At 46.7% G+C, this 18,785-nt stretch overlaps 1 protein-coding gene across 9 annotated transcripts in view; it reads right to left on the reverse strand.

Annotated features, from left to right (window-relative positions):
• Window positions 1-18,785, reverse strand: part of SRGAP3 (SLIT-ROBO Rho GTPase activating protein 3) — a 269,948-nt gene that overhangs the window by 60,436 nt on the left and 190,727 nt on the right. For all 9 annotated transcript variants that reach the window (XR_009213058.1, XM_032149572.2, XM_032149571.2 and 6 more), the window contains exons 7-10: window positions 16,886-17,107; window positions 14,910-15,011; window positions 11,726-11,923; window positions 6,093-6,177 (exon numbers count right to left, since the gene is read on the reverse strand). Coding sequence is in view for 8 of the 9 variants with exons in the window: in XM_032149572.2 (XP_032005463.1) it covers window positions 6,093-6,177; window positions 11,726-11,923; window positions 14,910-15,011; window positions 16,886-17,107 (607 nt within the window). In the remaining variant the exon portion in view is untranslated. The remainder of the gene's footprint in view (window positions 1-6,092; window positions 6,178-11,725; window positions 11,924-14,909; window positions 15,012-16,885; window positions 17,108-18,785) is intronic.

The raw sequence follows: 18,785 nt of genomic DNA on the forward strand, positions 1-18,785 counted from the left end.
TTGGAGAAATGGAGTGACTTTCCCAAGTCCCTGCTAAGTGTAGAGTCTGGATTCCAATCCAGGTTGCCTAACTTCAAATCAAAGCTTACCCAGGGAAGCCGGTTCCACCTCCACAAACACAAGGTAAGGGAGAACAGATGTCCCCAGCAGAATATGCCTCCGACCCAGGGACTCCCTGAAGGCAGCGTTTGGCTTCTTATAATATCCCCTCTTCAGGGATGCCACACATTAGAGGACAGCTGCCTTGGCAGGGGTGTGGCACTCAAAATGAAGAGATTAAATAATATCTTTTCCTTCTCCTACCAAAACTGTACTGAAAACAGAGGTCTGAGTCCTAATGTTTAACTCTTATCAACTAACTGCATGAGCTTGGACAAGCCACTTCCTTTCTTTGGGCCTCCACATCCTCAGTTTAAATTCTTCATTGCCTGTCTAGTACTTTGCAGATGCTGACATCCCTAGATCTCACTCACCAAATACCAGCAGTACTGTCCCCAGTCATTGCTCCAAAATGCTCTCCATTTCCTAATATTCTCAAGAACTGCTTCCAGTTCAGAATCTCTGAAACCAGTGCTGTCTAGTAGAACTTTATACAAGCCACAATTTCTGGTAGCCACATTACAAAACATTAAGAGAAACAGCTGAGGCTGGGAGTGGTGACTCATGCCTGTAATCCCAGCACTTTGGGAGGCCGATGTGGGTGAATCACTTGAGGTCAGGAGTCTGAGACCAGCCTGGCCAACATGGTGAAACCCCATCTCTACTAAAAACACAAAAATTAGCTGGGCGTGGTGATGGGCACCTGTAATCCCAGCTACTCGGGAGGCTGAGACACAAGAATCGCTTGAGCCCAGGAGCTGAAGGTTGCAGTGAGCTGAGATTGTGCCACTGCACTCCAGCCTGGGCCACAGAGCTAGATTCCATCTCAAAAAGTGAGAGAGAGAGAGAGAGAAACAGGTGAGATTAATTTTCATGACATATTACATTTGACCTAATATCAAAAAGATTATAATTTCGATATGTATCAATATAGAAAATTAATAAGATATTTTCTATTTTGTGCATATGTGTGTACTAACTCTTCAAAATCTGGTGTTCATTTTGCACATCCCAATTCAGACTAGCCATGTTTCAAGTGTTCATCAGGCACATGTGGCTAGTGGCCACCATACTGGACAGCACAGCTCTCAACTCTGGAATCCCACCTAGCACTAACATTAGGAGACTTTTAGGAGAAAAGAATCGAGCATTTTATTTACAGAAAAAAAAAAAGACAGAATGGGGCCAGGGAGGGAAATAAGGAGAGGAAGAGAGTAATCTGGGTCTGAAAATAGAACTTGGGGCAAATCAATAGGCAACTCCTTAATTCCTGAGCAAAGCCACAAGCAGTTACATGGGTGGCTGCAGTTGGTGGAATTGGAACCAAAGACCAAAGCAGGAAAGGAGAAAAGTTAGGTAAAACAGGCAAATTTGTCCTGCTTGATTTGACTGTGTGTCTGGAGTCAAGGGCAAATTCCTACCAGACACCAGTTTGGATAAAATTTTCAGGTAGACCCAAGCCCTCCTGTTAGAGCCGATGGCAGCCCATGAAAGTGGTCAGGCAATGGTCTGGGTTTGTAGTGAACAAGGAGTGTTGATTTCCTGTTCCCCCTCCTCTGGGTTCCCAAACTGTCCACTCTTCTATGTACTCAACAAGTTACAATACCCTTCTCTCAATTCTTCTGACTCACCACATCCTTTCCCGCATTTGCAAATGTTGTCCCCTCTTTCCCAGAAACTCTTTCCCTGGTTTTTCACTTGGCTGATGTCTTCTCATCCTTTAGTTTCAGCTGAAACAGCAACTCCCCTAGGAAGCCTCTCTGATCACCCTATCTATAGCAGGTCCCCCCCATCTCTCCCTGACACACATACCATTGTTCTCTATCTCAGCCCAAAGTTTTCATTCATGGCACTTAACACAATTATAATCCCCACGCCCCCACCCCTAGCTTTTTTTTAAGAGACAGAGACTTGCTCTGTCGCCCAGGCTGGAATGTAGTGGCGTGATCTTGGCTCACTGCAGCCTCCACTGCCTGGCCTCAAGTGATTCTCCTGCCTCAGCCTCCTGAGTAGCTGGGATTACAGGGCCACCACCATACCCGGCTCAATTATCATTCTTTACTTAGTAGTTTGTTTACCATTTGAGGTCTCTCTTTTCCATGAGGGCAGGGACCTTACTTTTCTCATGTACCACTATCTCCCCAGGCCTGGCCAAACAAAATGCCTGTGCTCTTGGATCGATGGGTGAACAGATAGGGGCAGGTAGAAATCAAAGGTTTTAGGATGTGGAGTGGAATGTCAGAACACACTGAAGGCAGACTTTTCTCTGACACGGAATCTAATATGTTGTCTATTAGCTTCAGACTCACATTCAGCTCTCCAGAATCCCACCACCAACATCTTTAGAAATAGGGTGTCTCACAAATATGGGAAATCAAAAAATGCCTATCCTTTACCTTCTGAGATCTGTTGGGATTTTAAAAATATATTTTATAATTGGTGGTTCGGTCATTTTCTAGAAAGTCAGATGGCCTGGTCCTGGTGGCCATTTTACTCTGTGATGGGCAATTAAATCTTGGCCTGAAAAGGTTATGCTCCTTCCCTTTTATAGGCAGCGCACTGTTCATTCACGCTTGAGGGGCTTTCAGAAATTGAAAAACCAACCGCATCTTGAGTGTAAACCCTGGAGCTTACAGAATACCCGCACCCCAGAGCAATAAAAAGGTCATAAGTCTAAGACTCAGAGATGATGATAAACTGAGAATTCTCTGGCCAATAAAATAGCATAGCAACAGCCAAGGTGTGTGCTCTTGCTCCCAAGAAGCACCAGTGACATCCTTTGTAACAGGGAATGCCATTTGCCAAGTGCCTGGAAGCTTTTTGATTTGTATGTTTGGGGTCAATCATGTTCTCCAAATCCACTTCTAAGTAAAGCTGACCCAAAAGACCTTGGGTTTCATCCAACTTGTAGTTTCCTTGAGCCATCCTGTCAAAAGAGTACAGCAGTCCCCGCTTATCCGTGGGGAATATGTTCCAAGACCCCCAGTGGATGCCTGAAACTGTGGATAGTACCAAATCCTACATGTCCTCTGTTTTTTCAATCTGATAACCAAGGCAGCTACTAAGTGGCCAGTGGGCGGGTACTGTATCCAGAGTGGATATGCAGGACAAAGGGAGGAGTCACATCCTGGCAGAGATGGAGCGTGACGGCATAAGATTTTTGCTCAGCAAAGAAATTTGCTCAGTGTGCTCATCATGCTACTCAGAACAGTGAGAAATTTAAAACTTATGAATTGTTTATTTTGGGAATTTTCCATTTCATATTTTCAGGCCACAGTTAACTACAAGAAACTGAAACCATGGAAAGTGAAACTACAAATAAAGGAGGCCTACTGTACTTTAGAGAAACTGAGGCACTAGACATGATACTACAAAATAGCCCTCACATGGCATAAAAAGGCCACTGATGCAGCTGTAACCCTACCCTACTCTTAGAAAAGAATCCTACTGAATAGAAGAACTAAAACGCTCAGGAAAAGGTGAATCACCAGTTGACACTCAGAAGGATGAATTTGCTAAGATTCTGAGCTCTCTTTGGCCTGCTGAATTTTTTCCCTTCTTCCTTCACCCAATGGGCAATTTCCAATTTATCAATTAGGTCAGTGGAAATTCTCCCTTTTCACCCAGTGCCCTAAGAATCTACATGTATCTTTATTGTGTAGTGGCTATATAAAAATGACTGGAGATCTGGTCTCAATTTATTCAGGTTCCATCTTTTTCAGTCATTCAGTAATTTATTAACTTCAGTTAATAACAGTGTACTAGTATTCATTAATGCTGACAAATATAGCATACTAATGTAAAATGTTAATAATAAGGCAAATTAGATGTGGAGTATATGAAAACTTTATACTACCTTCCCAATTTTTCTGTAGCTCTAAAACTACTTTAAAATAGAAAGTATCCTTAAAAAAAAAAAAACTTCTATAGAACTGACCAGTCTATCAAGAACCATCCAGTTGTCAAAGGAAGCACATGAGCCTTTCTATGGCCAGCTTACTGAAACACAGGATTACGGAGATTCTTCCAGATGGCTTTTTCTTAGCTGCCCCTCTACTTCTGAAAATGCATTTTCCGGGAGTTTTTTTTTTTTTTTATTGCTAATCAGCTCAAAACTCAGAAGAGTGACTGGTAGAGCAATCTTAGAGCAAGGCATAGTTGAAGGCTAAATAAGCTTGGAGGACCAAATGGACCAGGAGTTATGCCAACCAAAACTAAGTATGGTGATAATGATGATGTTGGTGATGATGATGATGATAATGACCATCATCATCATCATCATCATCGAGTTGGTAACACAAAGCAAGCCCCCTGGAGAATGGAGGCAATGAAAGCTGCCTTTGTCAGGTAAGGGCCGTGAGAAGACAAAGCAAAGGGCCTCTTTATTCATTAAAGCTCCACTGTGCTTCTGCACCAAGAAGGCGTGGGCAGTCCACTGCACCAGGCCCAGGATTTTACTTTTTAAAAGAAGATCTAGTTTTCCAAATTCAGCATCTAATTTCAAAAATGCAAGTAGCCACCAACTCATATGGTCCTACCTTTTGTTACCTGGCTCATGAGGAACAGCCCCCTGCCCTGTGCCTATAAATACCAACCCTCCTCTTTAATGCTAGTCTTAGAAGCTGCCCCCATGGCACCCACACTCTGAGCTCCACTCTTGGACTTTCTCCCTTTCTCCTCCATTCTCACTGTTTTTCTTCCGTCTTTGCTACCCAAACTCCTCCACATCCCCTTTACCCCCTGGCCCAATACTGAAATGTCAGGATGGGTAAAATTTAGAGGGAAAGAATGAAGAAAAAGCTCACTGCAACTAAGTCTTCCCCACTCCTATCCCCTAGTCAATGAGTTTTAACAAATGTCTACCCCCAAGTATAACCACCACTCAAATCAGGATATGGAACTTTTATTTCCATCAGCCCCCAAAGTTCCCCAGCCCTTACTACCTAGAACACACAAAACTAATCTGCAGTGACAGAAATCAGATCAGAGTAGAGTGTGGGGCGCTGACTGCAAAGGAGCACAAGGGAATTTTTGAGGGTGATTGAAATGCTCTATCCCCTGATTTGGGTGGTGGTTACCCATGCAGCTGCAAAGGCCCTGGGGCAGGAATAAGCTTGGTGAGTCCTGAAGTGCAGAAATTTGCTCAGCGTGGCTGCAGCACAGTAAGGAAAGGGAGAATGACCGATGAGGTCAGGTGAAGCGGCAGAAGCTAAGTGCTATAAGGCCTCATGTGCCATGAGAGCAGCTGGGATTTTATTCCAACTGCCACTGGAAGGCATTGACTGGCTTTAAGCCTAGTCGTCAGGTCCCTCAAGGGCCAAACCCTGACTTACATGTATGGATTTTCCTTCTCTGGACCTAGAATCCTAGCCAGACACTCCATTAGTATTCCTTGCAAATAGTGTCTGCTGAAAAATGTCAGTGCCAGCCTCTGAGGCCCCAGATTCCCACTCCCTACCTGATGGGTGCCCCCTATCACTTTGTCTTGGACTGTCCCTGCCAACCTAAACTAAGATTTGTGGTTGCCCTCTATTTTCTTTTTCTTTTCTTTTCTTTCTTTTTTTTCCTGGTTCAGCCTTCTCCCGCCTCACTCCAGCCTCGAAGTGGGGGTACGGGTCCCACCACCAGCCAGTAATTTTTTGTTTTTTTTTTAGCCAGGATGGTCTCGATCTCCTGACCTCGTGATCTGCGTGCCTCAGCATCCCAAAGTGCTGGGATTACAGGCGTGAGTCACCGCGTCCAGCCTCTATTTTTTTTTTTCTTTCTATTAATCAAAAAGCAACTCACGCCCTCTATTTTCTAAAGCCAGATTGGACCCCCCAAGGCATCTGTACCAAGGTGATTTTCCCAGCCTGCCCAGTCCTGGTAAGTCCAGGTTCATTCTGCCAGGTGCCCGCTGTCTCAAGCTTAAACAGCTCAACACGTCAGGGCGCCACAGTGAAACCCAGTGGGGAACAGAGCACCTCCCAGAGGGCCTCCACCACCTCACTCACCTTCGCCCAGGGTCTGCTTGAGTAAATCGTGCTTGGCCTGCAGCTTGGTGATGAGGTTACTGCCATTCACATATTCTTTAAATTTCTGTAAGACACAAGGCACAAGGAAGTCACAGATTGCAAGGCCGAGTAATGGGATCTCTGCCTCTGCAACTGACCTCTGGGACACGGAAGCCGAAGAGAGATCACGTCACCTGCAGAGACCCCGGTGCAGGGAACAGAGAGGCCTCTGTGTCTGCGTCTTTGCTTTCCTCCATCTAGATCCCCAGCGCTGACATGCGGCAGCCAGGCCCTTGGAGGGCTCCAGGCCTTTCAGGTCAGGGGTTAGGAACACAAAGCAAACCAGGGGAGAATGGGAGCCGTGAATGCTGCCTTTGTCAGGTAAGGGCCACGGGGAGACAAAGCAAAGGGCCTCTTTAGTCATCAAAGCTCCACTGTGCTTCTGTGCCAAGAGCAATAAAAATGGGAGCCGTCCCAGAGGCCACACAGCCGAAGCCAGAGAGCTTTATCGGATCTGTCAGAGAGGAGCCTCGGAACAAGTCTTCCTTTCATCTGGCCCTGCTTTGAAGGAGGAAGGGCTTGCAGGCCCCTGAGAGGCTTTCCCATTAAAATAACCCAAATTGCAGGGGGTGATAAGATTTTCCTCTTTGTACAGATGAGAAAAATGAAGCTTGCACCAGGAAGTGATTTGTCCAAAGTCCCACGGAAAGTCAGCCATGGGCCAGGCCTAGCCTCAGCCTGCTTCCTAGTTCAGGGCCCTGGCCCAGTGCAGTGCACCTTAGAGTGGTACTGAGGGACAGCGAACAGGCCAGGACAGAAATACATCTACCTGCCCAGAACTCGGTGGGCCTTAGCCACCTATACACAGATACCAGCTTCCCCCACCTGCACAGTCACAGAGCCCCACTGGGCATGCCTCTGCTGCATGGCCAGCTGCTGGAGGGTGGGCTCCAAGCCCAGCTCATCTCCAGCTCCCCAGTGCCTAAAGCTGTGACTGGCTTAGAGTAGGTGCTGAGAAATTTCACTGGATTCCTCCCTCTTGAAGCTTACGTGGTGGGGTGGGGAGGGAGACAATAAACGAACAAAAAAGGTAAGTAAAATACCACTCGGTCAGGTGGTGGTGAATGCTATGGATAAAAAGAAAGCAGAGCTGAGCATGGTGACTCATACCTGTAATTCCAGCTACTCAGGAGGCTGAGGTGAGAGGATTGCTGAAGTCCAGAAATTCAAGACAAGCCTGGGCAACATGGCAAGACCAAGCCTCTAAAAAAATAAGTTTAAAAAACTAGGTAGGGCTGAGGGTGTGTGCTGTAGTGCCAGCTACTCAGGAGGCCAAGGTGAGAGAATCACTTGAACCCAGAAGGTTGAGGCGGTAGTGAGCTATGTTCATGCCACTGCATTCCATCCTAAGCAATACAGTGAGACCCTATCTCCACAAAAAAATAAAAAAATAAAGTGGGAACAGTGGACTGTAAGTCTAGAAGACCTCATTGCAAAGTGGACATTTGAGCCAAGGCCTGAAGGATGTGGAAAGGGGACCACATGGGGACCTGTGGGAAGGAGCTTTACAAGCAAGGGGCACGGTAATTGCAAAAGCTCTGAGAATAAAGTCAAGGAGGTAGATGTGACTGCCCCAAATCCACCTGCTAGTTTCTCAGAGAGAAACCCACTCTATTGTCCCAGCCAGCACACTAAAAAGGGGGCAGAGAAAAGTGAGTTGCAGAGGCTCAGACACCCCCCAAGTCAACTGTGGAGGAGGGCATCTAACATCACCACCTTCCCATTGACAGCTATGGGAGAAAGACCCATTGGGATGGGGGCTGACATATACACAAATAAGACTAGGGTCACCTCACACTGGCCCATCTTGATGGGTTTCTGGAATGACTGGGCTGGTGGGAGGTTGTGGTGTCCTCTCTCCTTTTCCATGGTCCTAGGCTCCCATGACCTGGCCTATGGGCCATTAAGAGTCACTCGACTTTGTATCCACAGAGCACTTGATAGTTTTCACACACGTACGTTTAAGCCTCATCACAATCTTGGACAGCAAATGGGGAAAGCATCATCAGGCCCGTTCTACCCAGAAGGAAAGAGAAGCTCAGAACTGTGGTCACTCACTGGGTGACCTTGGGCAGATTACTGAGCATTTCTGAGCCTCCATGTCCTCCCCAGTGTAAACTGAGAGTAGACTCAGTGTTTCTCCGAGTGTGGCACATAGGGCCAGGGTCTTGTAACCTGCTAGGGAGACTGTCAACATGCAAATTCCTGTTCTAGAATACCTCGAGTCTAACCCTTCATTTGACACTGGAGGAGGAACCAGTGAGGCCCAGAAGTGTTCACAATTCCAGGTGCCCATCTTGGGAGAGTGGTGGTCTGAGAACCTACTTTTTTTTTTTTTTTTTTAGATAAGGTCTGGCTCTATTGCCCAGGCTGGAGTGCAGTGGCATGATCTTGGCTCACTGCAACCTCTGCCTCCCAGACTCAAGCCATGCTCCCAAGCAGCTGGGACTACAGGCACACACCAGCCAAGTAGCTGGGACCTCAGCCTCCCAAGTAGCTGGGACTACAGCCACACACCACCATGGCCAGCTAATTTTTGTATTTCTTGTAGAGATGGGGTTTTGCCATGCTGCCCATGCTGGTCGCGAACTCACGAGCTCAAGCAATCTGCCCACCTCGGTTCCCAAAGTGTTGGGATTACAGGCATGAGCCACCGCGCCTGGCTGAGAACCTGCATTTTTAACAAGCTTCCCAGATGGTTCAAATGCACACTTCAGTTTGGTAACTACTGTCCTAGAGGCTCTCTATAGATGCTTCCAGCAATAATGTCCTCTCATTTTATCTCCTGTCCAAGAATTCCCCAAAAAAGCAGAGCTGAGGGGTAAGCTGATATTCTGTCCACCGTGTCTCACTGCCCCAAGAAGCTGAAGATCTAATCCCAAATGTGTAACTCATGCCTTGGCAGGTCATCCACTGGTTAGCGCAAATTACAGCCTGGGGCTCTGTAGCTCATCTCTGTCCGCCTGATTTAAGCTTCAACAATCTGAAGAATAACGAATGTCCACAAAATAAAGAATGCCATCAAATTGCATTGATGTTTGCATTGAAAGGACTATGATGTCCTTAAAAAGACCTAAAATAATGAGTCATGAGAAGGTATACTAGGAAACCAGGTTAGCAAACTAAGTATTAAGAATAAACTATAACATCTGATGACCATTAGTCATAGATACTGGAGAATTCTCCTAACTTCGAGTAGGCCAAACCCCCTTCTTGAATTATGTTCCCCAAAATTCTTTGCTTCTTCTGCCAAAGTGAATTAATATTCACATGCATGTTGTAACTATAAATTCTCTTTGTGAACACAGTAGGCCCCATGGAAGTGGTGAATGCCAGCAATCAGCGTGGGCTGCTTTGCTAAGCTCCGCTTTGTTTTCTTCCTTGACAGGGTCAAAGAGTGTTGGAAAAAATGCAGTGTGTATCGACTACTGGTTTTCGACAAGGGATTTGACAAAGCCAGTTATAAGAATGGACCTAGAAGTTAGAATTGGGTGGGTTTGTGATGGGTTAAATGACTACAACCCAATCAATATTAGCCTCATTGCTTTTTTTGTTTGTTTGTTTGGTTTTTGTTTTTTGAGACAGTCTCACTCTGTCACCCAGCCTGGAGTGCAGCGGTACAATCACAATTCACTGCAGTCTCAACCTCCCAGGCTCAAGCAATCCTTCCACCTCACCCTCCTGAATAGCTGGGACCACATGCACTTTTTTTTTCTTTGTAGAAATGGAATCGTCCTATGTTGCTCAAGCTGGTCTCAAACTCCTGGGCTAAAGGGATCCTCCTACCTCAGCCTCCCAAAGTGCTAGGGTTTTAGGCATGAGCCATGGCACCTGGCCCTAGTTGCATATTTTTAACAACTCTGTCTTTGGCCTTGGCCTTGGTATACCCATTAGTCTTTAAATTGATTAAAGTTTGGAAGCCACGCTCACTGAATCTGCAGGTGACACAGGTTTGAGGAGACAGCATGTATGCTGAGTAACTGGATCAGGATGTTGAAAAAACCCATGAATTGAATTCATTAAGAGGAAAACTAACTGGTGATAAACAGAAGACCTGCCCAAGATATCCCCTACAAAGCCTTAGGAAGAGTGAGGCCTGGTTAATGGCAGCATGTAGGGAAAAGAGCTATAACTGACAATAACTTAGCCTTAAAATAATAATAAAAGAATATGATCTTAGAACATATGAATAGGAGCATAGTACCCAGTATAGAAGGGGTGAAAATTTTGCTCAATTCTTTTTTTGTTTTTTTTGAGATGGAGTCTTGCTCTGTAGCCCAGGCTGGAAGCAGTGGCACAATCTTGGCTCACTGCAACCTCCACTTCCCAGGTTCAAGCAATTCTCCTGCCTCAGCCTCCCAAGCAGCTGGGACTACAGGTGCACGCCACCGCACCCAGCTAATTTTTTGTATTTTAGTAGAGATGGCTTTTCACCTTGTTGCCCAGGCTGGTCTAGAACTACTGAGCTCAGGCAATCTGCCTGCCTTGGCCTCCCAAAGTGCTGGGATTACAGGTGTGAGCCACCGCACCCAGCCAATTTTGCTCAATTCTGTGTTGGGCATACCACTGCTCGGAGTCTCACCTTAGAAGAGGCATCAGCACATGGAACATGTTCAGGAGAGAGTCACTAGGATACTGAGGCTACTCAAAACAAAAGCTTATAAGGCAAGACTGAAAGAATCAGATACATTTAGCCTAGAGAAATGAAATCCCAGCTCCCTGCAACCATGTGAAACACTGTCATGTAGAATTAGCCTCCACTCTGGGTGGCCCCAGAGAACAGAACCAAGAAATCCTAGTGAGGTAGATTTTTGAAGATAGCAAAGATAAAGGAAAACATGATAATACCAAAAGCCAGGCACAATGCAAACAAAAGGGCTGTTTGGGGGAAAAGGGAGCTTTTAATCTTGGGAGCAATCAGGCAGAGTCAGGATGGCCCCTGGGCAGGGATGTGGCTGAACAGACTCAAGCATCCCATGGAAGATTTAAGGTCCCTTACAAACCTAATATTCTATGTTCAATAAACACATGTTGAACTAAAGCCCCAGTCCCCGTCTCCTTGCTCCTCCCAGTCCCTGTCTCCTTGCTCCTCCCAGTCCCTGTCCAAATGGAAGATAATTAACATGGGATTTTACATGAAGGGCTAGCAACTCAAGAGCAATTTGCTTGGATTTTTGAGGGCATTTTTTCCAAAGCTCACACCTAAATTTAAGACAATTCAACATGATAATCTATATACATAATTTCAGGGTTGTTCCTTGGGACTTGTACCTGACTCTGTTAGCCATTTTCTTATCACTCCACTGAATAAAACTGTCTCTGGTTTTTTTCTAGAGCAAGAAAATTTCAATAATCATCACCCAAGATCAATGCCAATGCTACTCACTGGGAATTCCCTTTCTGCATTTCAGAAAACCAAGCCAGGCAACTTAATTTTAAAAGCATGGTGATGGAGTCTTAGATCCAATTGACCCATGTGGTTTCTCTGGTTCTCAGTAGCTTGGGTTGCTCCTGAAAAGTCACTGCCAGTGGCTTGGCTGACAGTGTGGTTCTGGGCCCAGGATGCCACTTACTGTAAAATAAAACATTTCTGTTTCCTGCTGGTTGGCTCTCCTCTTGGCAATGTTGATCTTGCTCATGTAGGTCTCAGAGGCAGCTGACTTGACGGACTCTGTCGATCGACTGTGTTGGAAGGCATCAGAGACATCAAAGTCCTCCACAGTCAGCATGTCCTGTAATGTCTGCATGGTGGCATCCAGGGTTTTCCTAACCTGGGGAAACACAGCAGATTGACAAAGATCCTGTATTCTCATACTGCCATTGACACCTAAAGTCCCTTTCCCAACTGCCACTTTACTTCTTCCATATAAAGTCCCTAGGATATAGGCAGAACTAAAATAACCCTTCTCACTGTATTAATGTGGAAAACACAAATTAGTCACCAGCCCGAAATCACACAGCTGGCTGGGATGAGAAGCCAGGTTGCCCAATTTAAAGACATTTTATTGTATGGCTTCTGCCAGAGAGAACCTTGAGGAATGTTGCAACAAATGAGGAACTCAGGTTTCTAGGTTTGTTTCTCTTAGCCTAATTATGTAACTCCAAACTAGCTCCTCCAATGCAAGGTGGTCAGTTGAATAGGGACAACATTAGACATGCTCTACTTCTCTTCATTCAGAGAAGGATAGAGACAAAGTTGACAACGGTGGGCAGCCATCCTTCGTGCAACAAACTCTCCAGGTATCTGTTACTGGACTCCTATCAAAAGCCCAGCTGAGAAAATAAAAACTCCAGGAAGACAGTTGCTGAGGCACACATTGTTCAGTTAGGACTCCAGTTTTTTCTTCTGGAATTTCTTGGGACCACCAGAAGACTGCATGAGCAGGGCCCACGGGCCCTGACCTTACAACACCCCTTTGCTGAACTGTGCCTAAAGGGCAGCTTGTTTGCTTTGGAGGCTGGTTCCAAAAACAGTCCCTGGAAAAACTGCCTCCAATGTTTGTTATAAAATTATTGTCACTCAAAGTCTGTTTCTTGTCACTCAGATCTCAGCTTAAATGTCACCTCCTGGTGACATCAGGCCCCCCCGATAGCTTCACTCAGTGCCTATTACTGTCTAATATTTTCCAAGATCATTCATTTCTTGGCTTGTTTTTGTATTTCATAAATGAAAAATAAAATTGTAAGCCCCCAACCATCTGAATGGATCTCTCCTCTCGGTCAGGGGCATTCCAAAGTTAACCTGAAAAACTAGTTCAGGCCATGATGGGAAAGGGGTGGCAAACCTACTTCATTATACCCTCCTCCTTTTTGGAATTACTGTTAGAACAGACTCTAAGTCTGATAGAAACATTTACAGTCTATCCTCTGAAGCCTATGACCTGGAGGCTTCATCTCTATGATAAAACCTTGGTCTGCACAACCCCTTATCTTAATCCACACATTCCTTTCTTTAGACAGTAACTTAACTCTTTCAGTCAATTGCCAATCAGAAAATCTTTGAATCTGCCTATGACCTGAAAGCCCCTGCTTCCAGTTGTCCCACCTTTCCAGACCAAACCAAGTATATCTTACATGTACTGACTGATGCCTTACATCTCCCTAAAATGTATAAAACCAAGTTGTGGCCCAACCACCTTGGGTTCATGTTTTCAGGATCTCCTGAGGGCTATGTTACAGGCCACTGGTCACTCATATTTGGCTCAGAATAAATCTCTTCAAGTATTTTAGAGTTTGACTCTCTTTGTCAACAGTTTTAAGTATTATCTGTCTTTTCTCACTAGAATATTCCCTCATGGAGAGGAGGTGCTATGTTTTTTTGTGTTCAGTCACTTTATTCTATATCTAGAACAATGTTTGGCACACAGTGTGTGCTCTATAAATATTGTTGAATGAATACACAAATCAATTCTTCTTTCTAACGCAGCATGACAGGAAGCTCAGGTTCAAAATTGCATATTCAAGCCCGTTAGCAACTCATACAGAAGAACATTGGCTTCATTCTCCTTTCTTTGGCCCTGATTTCCAATTTAAATTCCATTAACATTATGATCTATATACTATTCGTTGTAAATAATTTAAAATCCTTTGGGGGAAGATGTAGGGCATAAATAAATAAAGAAAACACTCTGTTCATCTCCTGTCTCTTTCCAGGTTTGAAAAACAAATATGTAATTTGTCTCCATACAACCTCCCCCTGGGGACTGCACTGATTTGCTATCATCCTGAGCTCCAATCTGTCTCACATTTGTCCTAGGTCTGTCCTTTGTGGAGATGAAAAGCAAAGCTGCTGTCTCTGCCCAGGATAGCACTCTAGACATTTGAAGATCAAGACTGTGTCTTTGCACCTCCCTCCATGACTGCAATTTCAAGAATAAACCTGCCCATGACCTCAAGTGTCACTCCCTCCATCCTGGTGTCTTTTCTCCAGGGGCCTCCAGTTGGTTGACATCCTCCTTGGAGGAGGAGTCCAGGTTAGAATAGGATGTTTCCCATCTGGCCTCTTCAGTCCACATCAGAATAGAGCCACTGCATTGGTATTTCCATCTGTACCCACTTGCTGAGAATCCTATGCCCCACAGCTGCAGGGGAGGGAGGCTGGGCCTGGTAAGGCTGACCTGCTCCTTGGAGCTCAGAATCCATGACACATTTAGTGTGCCCTGGGTTGTTTATCATTGTGTAATTTAAAATACCTACTGTTATTTCTAATGATAAAACAGAAATTCATTGCAGAAAATAGAAGAAAGCACAAAGAAGTAAACAGAAAGCACCTATCACCCCACAACCCAAACATAGCAACTAATAACATTTAAGCATTTCCCTCCAGTCTTTTTTCTATGCCTAGGAATATACATATGCTTTAGTTTACTCCAGTTATGGCAATACGGAACACAGAGTCCTATTTCCTTTTGTGTTTTGTTTGTTTGTTTGTTTGTTTGTTTTGAGATGGAACCTCACTCTGTCATCCAGGCTGGAGTGCAGTGGCGTCATCTCAGCTCACTGCAACCTCTGCCTCCCAGGTTCAAGCAATTCTCTTACCTCAGCCTCCCACCTTTTGTTTTTCTTCAATTTAACATCTTATAAGCGTTCCCTCAGGCTATTAACAATTCTTGGTGTGTGTGGTTTTAATGATTGTGTACTATTCCATCTTATAAGTGGAACTATTATTTCTTATGCATTCCGTGGCACAAGTGGACTCCCTGGGACAAGCCAGGCCTTCCAAAGAAAATCCCTTATAGGGCAGAGGGGCTCACTCACCTCCTCATTCTCTATCTTGAGGGTGGCCAGTCTGGACTGCAGCTGATGATACCGCATGAGCAGTTCTGTCTGGACGGGCTGCTGAGCACTGACCTGGCAGACCTGCAGGAATAACAGCCACCATCTGTGGTTGCCCTGTGCCCTCCTCACCTGTGTGGAGCTAGGGCAGGGGCTACCATTAACATCCCAATCACAGTCCAGGAAACAGGAGCTCAGAAAGGTTGAGTGACCTGCTCAAGGTCACAGAGCTCATAAGTGGCCGTGGCAACCAATGCCAGATGAGAACCAGGGTCTTCCTACTCAAAGTCTGCACTCTTGCCATTGCCAGGTGTGGCCTTTCAGTCATGATCTATGTTTGGGAAGCATGTGAAGGTTTACGAAGAACCTTAACATAATCTTATTAAGCAAAACTAACTGGTTAATTTCAAGGCAAGAAGTTGTGGCAAGAAAGCAACCACCTAAGAGAAGCCAATGGGAAAAAACCTGAATGGGAAACGATCAGGGGCACACTCCCACTGTGCCACAGAATGATGCTGCAGCAGGGCAGCTGTGAGATAATGCGCTTTCACAGCTCATAGCTCTTCGTCCCCCAGCAATTGACTGGACCGAGGGCTGGAGGAGGGGAAGCACCCAGAGAAATGCTGTTCTCCCTCTGCCTTTTTTTTTTTTGAGACAGGGTCTCACTCTGTCACCCAGGCTGGAATGCAGTGGTGCCATCACGGCTCACTGCAACCTCCACCTCCCAGGTTCAAGCAATTCTCCTGCCTCAGCCTCCCGAGTAGCTGGGACTACAGGCACCTGCCACCATGCCCAGCTAATTTTTTTTTTTTTTTTAACAGAGACAGGGTTTCACCATGTTGGCCAGGCTGGTCTTGAACTCCTGACCTCAAGTGATCCACTCATCTTGGCCTCCCAAGTGCTGGGATTACAGACGTGAGCCACCGCCCTCCACCTTTCATGTGGGACTCTAGTATTACCTGTGGGCTGGGCTGCTGGCAGGCATGTGCACCTCACCCCTTCCAGGAACACAGCTAGGATCACAAGGGACGGTAGGGCTCTGTGGACAGTACTAGTTATTTGCTACTAACTGCACAACCCAAAGTTTATGGTCACCAGTGGTCACCATGAGGCCAGCATTTTCAGGTCCAGGTGATGGGTCGGGAGAGCTGAGAGGAATGGGGCAGGCACAGCAGTGCAGCCCTGCAGAAGTAAGTGGGCAGAGCCATGCAGAGGGTCTAGCAAATGCCATCTTCTCAGATGCCTCCTTGCCCCTCCCCTCCCAGCAGGTGCCACCGGTGGCCCAGCTGAGCCTCATTGGGACCCAGAGGCTGGTTGGGTCTGGGACACTGTTGGAGTGGGTTCCCCCAATGCCCAGAGGGAGCAGTGACACAGACAAGCTCAGGGAACTATTTGCATAAGGGATTTTGTAAGCCTTGGGTAACGAGTAGGGCTGCGTTGGGGCCAGTGACAAGGGCCTTCTTTCCATTTGTTTTTCGTTTGTTTTTTTCAGAGTGTAACAAGGATCTGAGCAGCACAAGCACTGAAGGAAACTCAATTGTCTGGTGTATAAAAGGCTTGCAGTGTTGGAGGAAGGGAGCACCCTGGTGGAATGCACCAGCCTGAATGACTGTGGTGAGGCTACAGTGAGGCTCAGGCTTCCTGTGGACCTCACCTGCGCATCTGGGGGAAGAACATGAGCCTGTGTGCAGACTGGGGCTCCCTTGGAGTCTTCTGGACATAGCTGGGAGGGGTTATAAGGGAAGCCAAGGTCCCGTAATTCTGCATGGGGGGCACTTGAGACAGAAAGATTAGGGTATTAGTGGTAAACTCCTCAGCTGGGGAAGCCCATGAACCAGGAGCTTGACCCCAGGCCTCGGATAGAAACTTCCTGTATGTGCAACCAGGGATGATGTACTGGAGCACATGGGCGAACAGAGGGAAGCAGCCCCAAGCCCAGGCTCCAGGAGGAAGCCTACCTCATCCCCCATGTGGGGCTGGAACTCGAACTTGAGTGGAGGGCAGAAGACTTGATTGCACATGTCCATGACTGTGTGCTTGTCACTTCGGGAATCGAGGTTGTCCACTGCATTCTCGATGACATCCAGCCCCTCGTGGCGAGAAGTCTCCAGGTTGTATTCAGCTGAGAGATAGGTCCGGAAGGTGCGGGCCAGGCTGGCATGGAAGCCCAAATCACAGCACTTGGGGAGAGGCAACAAAGGAAGGTTATGGGTGACAGCCAGGATGTGGAGGGGTGGTCACCGGCCACCATAGTGACTTACAATTACCTCCCTTTCCACAGCCGAATCTTCCATCCCAGAGGCCCCAAGGCACTTTGGAATTCTACTGCACAAACCTCATGGCGCCCCTCAGGGGGAGTTGTGGTTGAGATTTGGGCAATAGCAGAACTAGGTTCCCTATATTCACCATCTTTCTCTCTTTTCTTTTTTTTTGAGACAGAGTCTAGCTCTGTCACCCAGGCTGGAGTGCAGTGGCACGATCTCGGCTCACTGCAACCTCCGCCTCCCGGGTTCAATTGATTCTCCTGCCTCAGCCTCCCGAGTAGCTGGGATTACAGGCGCCCACCACCACACCCAGCTAATTTTTGTATTTTTAATAGAGACAGGGTTTTACTGTGTTGGCCAGGCTGGTCTCGAACTCCTGACCTTGTGATCCACCCGCCTCGGCCTCCCAAAGTGCTGGGATTACAAGCGTGAGCCCATTTTTCTCTTCTTTAGGGTGGTGTGCATGCATCCCCTCTGCCTGGAATACTCTTCTTTCGGAATTCAGTTTAGAGGTCACTTCCTCCAGGAAGGCTTCCATGATGTTCTCCCCACTCAGAGTTGGTCAGGTGATCCTCCTCCAGGGGTCCACATTTCCCTCTACCTCTCTCACTGTGACTTAGTATTAAAAACTATCCCCTGCCACTTAGTATTAAAATCACCTATCAACATGTCCTTGGTGAGGTAAGCTCCCCGAGGGCCAACCCACTGCTCCTGCACCTCAAGCTCCAGACAGCAGCAGGTGCTCAATTAATATATGGTAAATGAATGAATAAAAGGGCTGAAAGGGCAAAAAGGAAAGTTGAAAAGTAGGAAAGAGGAAGGTCTGGCCTTGAGCCATTTGGGAGCTCCTTCTCCTTGCGATGCTGACAATGGGTCCCCCTCTGGAGCCATGGAAAAGCAAGAGCCCCCTGACTTCCCAACAGAATACACCAGGAAAAGAGTCCATCAACCAGTACTGAGCCTTTACTAAACATGGACGGGGCCAGCTCCCCAATCTGTGCAGGAAGGGGGACACGAGAGAAACAGTCCTGGCTCCTACTTAGATGACACAGAAGCCCTCCCCAGCGCCACTGCTCACAGTGTTCTTTCTCCCAGTCTGCCTGTCCGTGTGGCGTGTCCTGCACAGCTGGTACTTGGGAGTCAGTGTTCCGTTCTCCATTTGCTTAAGCTGCCCGATTTCTCCCAAGATAACCTCCCCACACAAAGCTGATCTGCATAATTAAGTCTGTCTCATTCGCTACTTTCTTTCCCATGTACGTGTGTCTGGCTGAGTGGCCCTAGGGGTGCTAAACATATTACTAATAACATCTCCTTTACCACACTGGGAAATCCCCCAAGGCATGAACTGTGTGTGGTTCATCCCTGAACCCCTCAAACCCAGCAAAGGATCTGGCGTCCAGGAGGGTACTTGGGAAGTTGGCATTGGATATACAACTGCCCAAGCCAACTGCACTGGGGCCACCAGAGACCCATGTCCCACTGGTGAAAATAGACACCATGAGGTAACACTCATTTTCCAGCTCCCAAACTCACTGCCCTTCCCCTCCAGCAGGGCTCAAAAGACCCCTGGCTACCCGAGAATGTCAGCTAAAGA

This window comes from Hylobates moloch, unplaced genomic scaffold, assembly GCF_009828535.3.
Source record: "Hylobates moloch isolate HMO894 unplaced genomic scaffold, HMol_V3 SCAFFOLD_4, whole genome shotgun sequence".
Taxonomy (NCBI): Eukaryota; Metazoa; Chordata; class Mammalia; order Primates; family Hylobatidae; genus Hylobates; species Hylobates moloch.